The sequence below is a fragment of the Musca domestica genome, unplaced genomic scaffold, assembly GCF_030504385.1.
Source record: "Musca domestica strain aabys unplaced genomic scaffold, Musca_domestica.polishedcontigs.V.1.1 6, whole genome shotgun sequence".
NCBI classification, from domain to species: domain Eukaryota; kingdom Metazoa; phylum Arthropoda; class Insecta; order Diptera; family Muscidae; genus Musca; species Musca domestica.
In genome coordinates this window covers 2,538,851-2,552,107 of record NW_026712363.1, presented here as the reverse complement: position 1 = coordinate 2,552,107, position 13,257 = coordinate 2,538,851, and the positions used below count along the sequence as shown (strand labels likewise).

Genomic DNA, 13,257 nt, shown 5'->3' with positions numbered 1-13,257 from the left:
CGATCCGGCGATTTTCAAGTTATACGGGGCACAAGATTACGCGCATAGGACCTACCGTGGTGAATGTGGGCAGAACCAGTCGTAGGCTTAACTTATACGTAGTTGATGGCGATTGTGACACATTATGTGAGTGAGTGAGTGGATCGCACATTTTGCTCGAGAAATAAATTTTGCCAAATTGTTCCAAGACCCAATAGAAGCATCAACGAGGATGAAATTGTCATCAGCGGCAGGAGAGAAGATAACATCTATAGCAGTAAAAACCCCATATAAAGATATATTCAGTGATGCAGCGGGTAAGTTCAAAGGTCCTCCTATTAAAGTGCAATTAAATCAAGATGCTACGTCAAAATTTGCAAGACCCCGAGAAATCGCATTCGCGTTACGGGATGCGTATGCCAAAGAAATAGATGCTAAGATTGCGGCGGGATTTTAGGAAAGCGTAGGGTATTCAGAATGGGCATATACTACACATGTAGTGACGAAGAAGAATGGAGGTATACGTATTAGGGGTAACTTCAAACCAACCGTAAATCCACATATTGTAATAGACGAACACCCAATTCCGAAAGCGGAGGATATTTTCAACAGGATGAAGGGCTCAACGGTGTTTGCCCATTTGGATATTACAGACGCGTATTCAAACTTGGTCCTTGACGAGGAATTTGCCCATGTCCTGACGCTGATACTCCAAAACATGGACTGATACGTCCAAGAATTTTATGGAGCCGCCAACATTTGCTATTTGGCAAAGAACGATGGAAATGGCTATTGATGACATTCCTAATATTCTTAATTTTTTCGACGATATTCTGATGTTTGCAACATATGTTGATGATCTGTTGAAAGTTCTTGAGACTGCATTATACAAGTTAAAGGAATTTGGATTAAAGTTAAACAAAAAGAAGTGCGTATTTGTGACGTCATCGATTGAATTTCTAGGTCACAAAATCGACGCCAAAGGAATTTATAAATCTAACAAACACATTGAAGCGATTATGCATGCGACAAGCCCAAGAACGTTGGAGGAGTTACAATTATTTTTGGGAAAGGCGTCGTATTATTCGAATTTCATACCAAACCTGTCTACACTTGAGAGGCCACTTCGGGACGTTTTGAGAAAAGGAACTTTCTATTGGAATAAAGATACAGATGCGGCATACACCACAACTAAGCAACTCTTGATATCTCCGCAAGTACTGATCCCGTACGATCCAGCATTGCCTAATCTACTTCCAATGGATGCCAGTAAAACGGGACTGAGAGCTGTTCTGTCGCATCGTCTTTCTAATGGACTGGGACGTCCAATGGCTTATGCGAGCCGCACCATGAACGCGACGGAGCAAAGATATTCACAAATCGATAAAGAGGCACTGTCCATAGTGTGGGCCGTCCAAAAGTTTTTCAAGTACCTGTATGCCTGTATTTTTTTTGTCTCGAGTAACTCCAGCCAACAGAGTGAATTAGCTCAGTTTTGATAATGCCATATGTAATAACCTTGATGAATTCGACAGTTTCGCGTTTCGCCAAATTAGTCATTTACCGGTAACTGCTGAACGAATTGCGCTGGAAACGAGAAAGGATCCATATCTTGGTAGGATTGCAAAGTTATTTGAAAGTGTACAGTGTTTGTCAAAAGCTGGTTACAAATCACCTACAAAGTTTCGTCAGGGTGTTTAATGTTTGAGCCCCGAATTGTGGTCCTTCTAGGAATGGTTAGGATGAAAGGCATAGCCAGGTCCTTCGTTTATTAACCGGGCATTGACAAATACATTGAGAACACTGCGAGGGAATGCAAGAAATGTGCAAAATATGCAAATGTCCCGAAAAAGTGCACAGATCATCAAATATATACGTAGATAGTATTATTCACATGGTTTCTAATGAATCGCCGTATAAGACCCATATGGATATTAAAATGAGAGAAACGCATGGTGTATTCTATTACAATATGTAGAACGTAGAACGTAGTATGTAGAACGAAGAATTCTTCATAAGCTTTAGGACATTTCTGCCGCCGTAAGTGATACTAGTATTGCCTTGGCAGAAATATCCTAGCTGGGGCACAGGGGATCAAAATTATCCTGATACATAGTATTGTGATAAGAGTTGCCGAATTTACGAATCTGCACGAATCTTTAACTTTGTAATATTTGTTTAAAAAATTACTCCTTCTAAGAACTCCAGTGATTCTTATATTGTCCTGGAAGAAATATCCCAGCTGGGGCACGGGTAATCAAAATTATCCGTGCAAATAGAATTCCGACAGCAATTACCGAATTGGTAACTTTTAATTGAGTCTTTAAGTTTTTAATATTTGCGTAGGATTTACTCCTTATAAAGTTTTCAGTAATACAATATTGTCATGGTAGAAATATCCTAGTTGAGGCACAGGGAGTTAAAGTTATAATCTTCATTAACTACCGAGTGATACTAATATTGTTCTAGAAGAAACGTCCTAGCTTGGCCACAGGAAGACAAGTTACCCTGACTTATAGAAATCCAAAAATAGTCGCCGAATATTACGGTTTTAAATAGAATCTTAAAATTTTAAATATTTGAATAGCATGTACTCTTTATAGGCTTTGAAGCGTTTATTTTCTTGGCCAGGCAGAAATATTCAGGTGCACGCAATGGCACTTTTACATGACCAATAGAATTGCAAGAAATGTCTGTGATTTTCGGGATTTTTAAATCAAAGCATAGACTTTTACATATTTGATTAGGAAGAACTCTTTATAGCATTTGTGCTGGGAGAAATATCCTAGCTGAGGTCGGAAAATGTCGATTTCGTAATTTGTAAATCAAGGTTACCCAATTGTCTCCCTTTTACATACTCTTCGAAGTAAAAAAGTCAAAGTTATCCCGACACATTGATTTTTAAATATTTGGGTAGTATTGTCTTAGCAGAGATATCTTAGCAAGACCGAAAAAAGTCACTGAATTTGGCCACTTTTAAATCGATTCTTGAGCTTTGGGATATATGAGAAGGGAGTACTTTTTATAAACTTTCCAGTGTTAACAATATTGTCCTAAGAGAAATATCCTAGTCGCTGATTTTGATGATTTTTTGAACTTTTGAATATTTGGGTAGAAGGTAATCTTTATAAACTTTCCAGTGAAACTAGTGTTGACATGACAGAAATATGCTAGCTAGATCACAGGTGATTTCTAAATCGATTCTTAAAGTCGCCATTATCATAAACTTTTAAATATTTGGGTAGAAAGAGCTCTTCATAAGGTTTTCAGTTATGCTAATTTTGTATTGACAGAGGGTGTCAAAGTTATCCCAATACATAGATTCCGAGAAAAGTTGCCTAATTTGGCTATCATTAACTTTCAAATATTTGAGTAAGATGTACTCTTCATTCCGATAAAAGTCGCTCAATTTGGCGATCATAAACTGTGGAATATTTGGCTAGTATATACTTTTCATAAACTTTCCAATTATACTTGTATTTTCCTTACAGAAATATCCTATCTGAGACCCTGGGGGTCAAAGATACCCGGACACACAGAATTTCGACAAAATTTACAAACACTTAGGAATGTTATACTGATATTGTTCTGGCAGAAATATTTTTATTCTTAAACATTTGAATATCTGAGTAAAAATTAGCACTATATTTTTAGTACACTAACAATTTCACTTCCAGCACTCAATTAGTGGTAGTAACATTTTTTCACTACCGCTAAAATTCTAGTGGTAATGAAAATCCAATTCCACTACCATTATTCATTTGTTGGTATTTAAAATAAAATTTCTCTACCATTAAATGTTAGTGTAAGTAAAATTTTAATTGCTTTATAGCTAAATTTAAAAAAAAAAATCACTAATTTAATCATTAAACTCACTTTTTGCTTTTCACTTCAGTTAACTTCATGATAACTGATAATACTTATATACATGGCGTTTTTTAGTTGTACTAAAATTTAGTAGCAGAGCATTTTTTAAATACAACCAAACGGCTAGTAGTGGCGCAATTTCATTCTCCACTACCACTTACCATTTAGTAGTATTGAAATTTTACTAGCACTACCAATAATTTCGTACAGTCCCAATATGAAGGTACTTCCGGTATTTCGATGATATTACCCACATTTTCTCGCCATTTTTCTATATGCTGATTATGAATATATACATACTTGATGGGGTCTACGACGAATATTTAGGGATGTTACAAACGGAATGGCAAAAGTGGTATACCCTCCATTTCAAGGTGAATATAAGTCGTGGGTTTCTCTTTGAAACTTCAATGCGTTACAATGCTGGTGATAATGAAACGATAACTTTAAGTTTCAATGATCGTAACGACATATGCGATATGCGAATATGGTGTTCAATTACAGCAAGAAGAAAATCACAACTACTCAATAAAAATCCAGCACAGAATCATCAACAATTTCTCTAGTTAACTTCTTCGTTTAAAATTCAAACCTTCATTTATCGTAAATGTCATAGTCATCCGAAATTTGCCAAGTTTCATAACGAATTCACTAACTTTACATCGACAAAAATAAAATTATGTGATATTTCCAAAATTTCGCGTTTTCAAAGTTTTCCACTAAGAATTTAAATATTTAAGATAGTCCTTCCGAAACAATTCAGCACAATCCAATCAAAAAATTACATTCGACATCCTTTGTTGGTGCCATGTATAGAAAACTGGACCAGCAGCTTTTCGAAGAACACTAATCTCCTTGATCTAGCGTGCAATGAAATTCTTGTTTCGATATGGCTAAATTATCAAAAGGAACCTTTTGTTTTTTTTTTCCTGATATGCTCGTAATGCCTGGAAATTGAGTTAGTAAATTATGATATTAACAATTTTCCTCCTTAATGTTAATGTTGATGGCAGTTTTTGGATCTACGGATATGCAGCGCTTCATATCAACCAGTAAACCATAATGCTTTAAAAAAATCAGCTCCGGTGATAGTATGAGACACACCATCATACACAAATTTACATGGAAATGGTCTTCGAAAACCAAGTGCTAGAGTTTGTATTTTTATTCCATAGGTTTTGATTGATATACCATTTGCAGCAAAAAGAGTGTATTTTTGGGACGACTGTGGGGTTTCATATGATCCACGGGTATAACGGAAATGTCTGTGTCGATTAGAAAATACTTTCCTATCATTTTATCATGAACAAATATGCGATTTTTTTTGGCTAGACCGATCGCATCTCGCCTCTAGTGACCGATTGATTTTCTAATGTTTGATTGCTGTGGAAGATGCCTGGTTTAGGCACTTCCTAACTCTCTGCCTAAAACGACGGTGATAATAACATATACCCGAAGTCGTTGAGTTGCTTCGTGCATTTATACGTTTCTCCTCGTACACGGAAAAATGTTCCATCAAACATTTTTCAAGGTGGTTTAAAGATTTGGTGAGGATTCAAGACGATATCACTTGCATGCGTCAGGAATACGGTATCCCATTTCGATATAATTATAATGTATTTCATTTGCTCGGAATCTATTCCATTCAAAGCAGATTGCGCTTCTACCTGAACAAACCAATGCGATGAATTTTATTTCCAAAATCGAGGAATTATTTTAAATGTGTCATTGACACAGGTTGAATTGCATTCTGTTGAGGTGCAGCATCAACTATCTTGTATTGATTTGGCATTGTTGACATTTCTTGAAGAAAATTCAGCGGCGGGTGTCACCAATTTATCTTAGAAGGCTGAGCAATATATTGGAAATTGGCAATTTGGTTTGCATTAAGTGGGTGATTGTTATCATCAGTCAAAATTTCCTCAGTTACCATAACTATTTTTCGTTATTAGGAAAGTGTGTTGTAGTGATGTCTTAAAAAAAGAACCCAAGTTCATAATAAAAAAAATAAGAATTTTATTTGAGTTTGTTCGTAGATGGACAATATTGACTCACCAAGATTTTTAAAATAATCATATATCCTATATCATTGGCCGGTATTCTTGGGGTAATTACAAACCCAAGCAATCTTAAATATTATAACAAACTTTGGACTGTTGCCGTATATACATATATCTTCCCAAAAGGTAAATAACTTTCAAACCTTTCCTTTCGGTCTCTAGTCCTTAGATAATGTGTTACTAGGTTTCCGAGCTGGGCTTGTATATTTAGGATAAAAGTAATGGTTCACCACTACTACTACCTCTATCCTATCGATATTAGACACAAAAAAGCTTAGCTGAGTTCGGAACGCGGAATGTACGCTGAAGCCACCATTTCGCATGGTGTTGTATATGTAAACTCGATATTGACATTACTTTTATTTTATCTGCCAGATGGCAACCCTACTTTCACTAACATTTCTAATTCCATATTCTTTAGTTATTAATTTATATTTTACTGTGGTAACTTGTACATCACAATCTTTCTTAATGAAATAAACAGAATTAGACTTCAGACTTTGAGTATACAGTCAGAAGTGGACAGGCACGATGAACCAGGAGCAGTTGGGTGCAGTTTTTTGCTTCCTTCGCGGCCGCAGTCTGTAACGTCAGAAGACATAAATACAACAAGACCGCCCGGTTTGCAATAAGCGAATACAAAAGCACAGATGGCTCAACGGTTTAAGACTATTTTGACAGATTCGATTGGGCGTTGAAATTGAGCACGATTGCTCAAGAGGATTATCATAATTATGCGCGCGTACATATGGGTGCTCAAATTTCTAATTAGTCCTAAGAGGCCAGAAGAAATGAAATATGAAGAAATCAAATTAATAAATCATTTCGAAGGGAGGAGAAATATTTATGCGGAAAGTTTCAGATTTCGACAGATACGCAAAGATGTAGGGGAATCGTTGGCAAATTTTTCACTGCGCTTGAAGCAACCTGCGGCTTCGTGTGACTATGGGGCATTCCTGGATGGGATGCTGACTGAGCAGATGATATTTGGAGTGGAATTCTGCAACATTTGTGACGAGATTGTTACTAAGCAACCAAAAAGTTTCGCAGTGGCATATGAGTGTGCCACGGCAAAGGAGTTAACTCAAGTATCAACGGGTGTAGTAAATACAGGTGAGAATATTACTACAGAACCGACATGCAAATTGGGATTTATTCCAGTCAAGACGAAAAATGGTGTGAAGCAGAAGTCGCATAAAACTACGGAGGTAAGATGTTATGGTTGTGGTGGTCGACACGTACTGAAGGATTGTAAATTCAAAAACGCAAAGTGTTTTTCATGCAGCAAGGTAGGCCACATAAGTAAAGTGTGCAAGTCAAAAACAAAGCAGATAGAGGAGTCGCTGTTGTCAGATGAGGATGAGGAGGCACATACGTCTCTGATTGCAACAGTCAGAACAAAAGGCCCATTCGATCGGAAAATGGTCACAATGAAGAAAGATGGCCAAAAATTGGATATTGGAACTGGATACGGGTGCTCCTTGCAGTATTATTAGCTTGCAGAATTTAAAGAACATAAAGCAGTTACCAGTGTTACAGAAAGCGGTCCGGCGATTTTCAAGTTATACGGGGCACAAGATTACGCGCATAGGACCTACCGTGGTGAATGTGGGCAGAACCAGTCGTAGGCTTAACTTATACGTAGTTGATGGCGATTGTGACACATTATGTGTGTGAGTGAGTTGATCGCACATTTTGCTCGAGAAATAAATGTTGCCAAATTGTTCCAAGACCCAATAGAAGCATCAACGAGGATGAAATTGTCATCAGCGGCAGGAGAGAAGATAGCATCTATAGCAGTAAAAACCCCATATAAAGATATATTCAGTGATGCAGCGGGTAAGTTCAAAGGTCCTCCTATTAAAGTGCAATTAAATCAAGATGCTACGTCAAAATTTGAAAGACCCCGAGAAATCGCATTCGCATTACGGGATGCGTATGCCAAAGAAATAGATGCTAAGATTGCGGCGGGTTTTTACGAAAGCTTAGGGTATTCAGAAGTGACGAAGAAGAATGGAGGTATACGTATTAGGGGTAACTTCAAACCAACCGTAAATCCACAAATTGTAATAGATGAACACCCAATTCCGAAAGCGGAGGATATTTTCAACAGGATGAAGGGCTCAACGGTGTTTGCCCATTTGGATATTACAGACGCGTATTCAAACTTGGTCCTTGACGAGGAATTTGCCCATGTCCTGACGCTGATACTCCAACACATGGACTGATACGTCCAAGAATTTTATGGAGCCGCCAACATTTGCTATTTGGCAAAGAACGATGGAAATGGCTATAGATGACATTCCTAATATTCTTAATTTTTTCGACGATATTCTGATGTTTGCAACATATGTTGATGATCTGTTGAAAGTTCTTGAGACTGCATTATACAAGTTAAAGGAATTTGGATTAAAGTTAAACAAAAAGAAGAGCGTATTTGTGACGTCATCGACTGAATTTCTAGGTCACAAAATCGACGTCAAAGGAATTTATAAATCTAACAAACACATTGAAGCGATTATGCATGCGACAAGCCCAAGAACGTTGGAGGAGTTACAATTATTTTTGGGAAAGGCGTCGTATTATTCGAATTTCATACCAAACCTGTCTACATTTGAGAGTCCACTTCGGGACGTTTTGAGAAAAGGAACATTCTATTGGAATAAAGATACAGATGCGGCATACACCACAATTAAGCAACTCTTGATATCTCCGCAAGTACTGATCCCGTACGATCCAGCATTGCCTAATCTACTTCCAATGGATGCCAGTAAAACGGGACTGAGAGCTGTTCTGTCGCATCGTCTTTCTAATGGACTGGGACGTCCAATGGCTTATGCGAGCCGCACCATGAACGCGACGGAGCAAAGATATTCACAAATCGATAAAGAGGCACTGTCCATAGTGTGGGCCGTCCAAAAGTTTTTCAAGTACCTGTATGCCTGTATTTTTTTGTCTCGAGTAACTCCAGCCAACAGAGTGAATTAGCTCAGTTTTGATAAGGCCATATGTAATAACCTTAATGAATTCGACAGTTTCGTGTTTCGCCAAATTAATCATTTACCGGTAACTGCTGAACGAATTGCGCTGGAAACGAGAAAGGATCCATATCTTGATAGGATTACAAAGTTATTTGAAAGTGTACAGTGTTTGTCAAAAGCTGGTTACAAATCACCTACAAAGTTTCGTCAGGGTGTTTAATGTTTGAGCCCCGAATTGCGGTCCCTCCTAGATTTCGGGGCGATTTAATGAAAGATTTGCATGGCGCCCATCTAGGAATGGTTAAGATGAAAGGCATAGCCAGGTCCTTCGTTTATTAACCGGACATTGACAAATACATTGAGAACACTGCGAGGGAATGCAAGAAATGTGCAAAATATGCAAATGTCCCGAAAAAGTGCACAGATCATCATTGGCAGTACCCCAAGGCTCCGCGGAAACGAGTGCACATAGATTATGCGGGTCCCTTTGAGGGAATGGTGTTACTCATCAATAGCCATGCCTTCTCTAAATTTTTGGAGGTAAAGGTTACCAAGTCAATGACCGTTGCATTGCTGGGTGAAGTGTTTGCTACATACGGATTACTATTAATAGTAGTTTCCGATAATGAAACGAATTTTTCTTCGGATGAATTCAAGAATTTTATACAAGGAATTGGCGTTAAGTAAAACAAATTTACTGTCCCCTACCACCCAGCAACAATCGGCGAAGCAGAGCGAAGTGTCCAAACGGTGAAGAATGCATTAAAGGCTATGTGTACAACGAAAGTGACATTGAATCAGAATCTAAACGAATTACTGAGACAGTACAGGAATGCACCTCATGCGAATACGTGTCAGCCCCCAGCACAGTTGTTCCTAGGACGACAGTTACGAACACGTGTAGATCTAGTGCGCCCACATGAAACTAGCAGTAAAGTAACAGCCAAACAGTTCATGAAGAGTAGCTGTAAATACAGGGAATTGGAAAAGGATCAAAACGTGCACATCCACGCATTAGCAAATGGCTTAAAGGCAAAGTGACCAAACGTTTGGGAGATGTCCACTATCAAATGCTGTTCCAGGGGAAGTATTATAGAAGACATATTGATCAAGTTCGTGGTACAGATCAAAATGATATTGACACATGCAGTCGTCGCACACCAGTCAACAGTAAGAAAAACTCTGTGAATCGTCCGAATAGCTACGGAGCCGGTTCGAGCATCGTCACCGACGAACAGCAAGAACCGGTAATCGAACAATCCGTGTGGTGAATTATGGCCCAGAATAAAATCAAATGATTGCCTCTACCATCCTTTGCAACGCAGTGTACTGCGAAGTAATATTTTCAATATTATCTTCTTCATCTCTTCCTTCTGAAATTCTATCGTAACTCATGCGATAAAAATAGCTACATTTCTGCAACAGGCTAGTAAATAAGTGATTATTCCATTAAAAAAACACAAAAAAAAAGAATTTTCGAAGCATATATAAAATTTTGTTAAGTGTTTTTTAAGACATAATAAAAGTTGGTCTGCTTTGTAAAATCAATTAAAATTTTAACAATCCGTGATCATAATTAACTGCGTGATACACTAAATTTCTACGGAGGTGTGGTTTTAATGAAAATAAAAGGTATTTTTGGTTCTTTTTTCGTAAATTTAAAATTTTAAACAAATTACCTTCTGCATTAATTATTAGACAACTCGTGTATCGTGATCTATCACATACTACCACAAACTTCTTTATCTCCCAATTTTCAAAAATTCCAAAACTGAGGTAAGAAGTGATCTTACAGTGACCTTAATTATGCATGAAATCAGTATCGTTTTTTCCATTTGCTAGATCGATCTTACATTCCTCGTTTGCGGCTGAAATGTCAAAAGCCGTGAATGAGGATTTCCGTTTTTGTTGCTGGACAAATTATATTTTATTATAAAGCCATACCAAAATTCACTTCCTTTGGCTAAAAATACTTTTGAAGAAAGGGTTTATGTTGGTTTACTACCTACATTGCGGATTGGGAGAAACCAACTATACATAATTTTGCCTTCAAAGACAAATACAATTAAAGTGTTGGTACAAATTATCTACAAATTGGCAATATAATTAAATTTATCAGTATCCACACAAGTAGATAATACGAGTATACCTAATCAAATCCACTACGGTGTAACATAAACACGTGTTGAAATCCAGAACTTGTGGCGTTACTACAACAAAGCCCATCACCAACACTTGTACGTGCTAACTAATAACCAATCATTGAACAGCAAGAAAGCTTATTGGTAACATCAACTAGTAAAACCTGCGCTGAAGCCATCCTTGCCAACACAGCTCAATAGTCCAGTCGTCTAAGGGCACAACTAGTGACCAGTAATCATAGCATCGTGGGTTCAAATCACGCCACCAACACAGAATACTTTAGTTCTAAAAATTTAAATTGCAACGAGTTTCATAAGTATTAAACACAGAAAAATTGAGTTCCTTCAAATAAGCAAATATTTTAACACTTAAAATTCTTTAAACCCTACAACAAAACGCACCAATACACCTATATTCTTAAAAAACACGCAATACAAGCATTCATCGAGGCCTCGAGGATCAAAGTACAGCGAAGAAACAATGTGTTGAGATAAGTAAAGGATCAACATAAAATCCTTTAAAAAAATATAAAAAAAACAACAAAAGTGAGTAAAAACCAAAAATGAATTAAAAAAGTCTTAAAATATTTACATATCCAAAAACTGAATTAAAAATAAGGATAAAACGAAAGGATCAAGGATCTACCAGTACACCAAAAATCAATCCTTTGGTTAGTTTCTATAAAATAATTTTGCTATTGCCAGGAATTCATATGGTAAAAATTTGATCCTTTTGTTTATCCTTTTTGCATAAAGATAAGTTTGATTTTGTTATTTCTGTAATAAGTTAGTGCTTTTTTTAAGAAAAGAATGTATTTTCCAAAATCAAGTGATTGCCAGAATTGTATGTCTCACGAAGCAACCAAAAAACAATGTCCTTTGTTAAATTATATCTAAAATTATATCTTTGATACAAAATTCCCTTCAATGTATTTTAAAATTCAAGAAATTTCAATAATCAAATACTTATTTAAAATATTGAAGAACTAGCAAGGATATATTCAATCTGTTATACAATTGATGTACATATATATAATTTCCCATAGAATTTAGTATGAATCAAATTTTTTAGAACTTAAGCTTTCATGAATTTCTCCATAATTATATATATTTTATGTGATAAATGAAATTCCATATTTATCTAAATACATCTTGTTATTACTCAAGGTGAGTTCCTAAACTCACGATATATTTTCTTACGATGGTGAGGTAAGCTAGGGGGAATCGAAAGATGATTTTGGGGTCTCAAAAAACCTATAGCCTTGAAACCGTGGTTGGTAGGGTACAGAGGCTAAGCCTCCGCGAATATCTGAAGAGCCTACTGTTATATTCTAGGGTTGATCGTTGCAGTTTTTCTTTATTCATTTTGACCAAAAAAGAGGTTTAGTACATGGTCAAGATCATAGCCATCCAATAGTAGTTCTTTTGTAAACTAGGGAGTCAAAAACGCAAAGTGTTTTTCATGCAGCAAGGTAGGCCACATAAGTAAAGTGTGCAAGTCAAAAACAAAGCAGATAGAGGAGTCGCTGTTGTCAGATGAGGATGAGGAGGCACATACGTCTCTGATTGCAACAGTCAGAACAAAAGGCCCATTCGATCGGAAAATGGTCACAATGAAGAAAGATGGCCAAAAATTGGATATTGGAACTGGATACGGGTGCTCCTTGCAGTATTATTAGCTTGCAGAATTTAAAGAACATAAAGCAGTTACCAGTGTTACAGAAAGCGGTCCGGCGATTTTCAAGTTATACGGGGCACAAGATTACGCGCATAGGACCTACCGTGGTGAATGTGGGCAGAACCAGTCGTAGGCTTAACTTATACGTAGTTGATGGCGATTGTGACACATTATGTGTGTGAGTGAGTTGATCGCACATTTTGCTCGAGAAATAAATGTTGCCAAATTGTTCCAAGACCCAATAGAAGCATCAACGAGGATGAAATTGTCATCAGCGGCAGGAGAGAAGATAGCATCTATAGCAGTAAAAACCCCATATAAAGATATATTCAGTGATGCAGCGGGTAAGTTCAAAGGTCCTCCTATTAAAGTGCAATTAAATCAAGATGCTACGTCAAAATTTGAAAGACCCCGAGAAATCGCATTCGCATTACGGGATGCGTATGCCAAAGAAATAGATGCTAAGATTGCGGCGGGTTTTTACGAAAGCTTAGGGTATTCAGAAGTGACGAAGAAGAATGGAGGTATACGTATTAGGGGTAACTTCAAAC

At 37.1% G+C, this 13,257-nt stretch overlaps 2 protein-coding genes across 6 annotated transcripts in view; one reads left to right on the top strand and one right to left on the bottom strand.

Annotated features, from left to right (window-relative positions):
* Positions 1-13,257, bottom strand: part of LOC101889441 (limbic system-associated membrane protein) — a 324,341-nt gene that overhangs the window by 51,482 nt on the left and 259,602 nt on the right. The window lies entirely within an intron of this gene.
* Positions 6,450-9,384, top strand: LOC131805640 (uncharacterized). The gene has a single exon (XM_059129062.1). It carries the CDS (start codon positions 6,641-6,643, stop codon positions 7,400-7,402), a length of 762 nt encoding a protein of 253 aa, XP_058985045.1. The 5' UTR covers positions 6,450-6,640; the 3' UTR covers positions 7,403-9,384.

What these genes read in the sequence shown, in the direction of transcription:
- LOC131805640 (XM_059129062.1), top strand. Translation starts at nt 6,641, where the DNA reads ATGCGCGCGTACATATGGGTGCTCAAATTTCTAATTAGTCCTAAGAGG.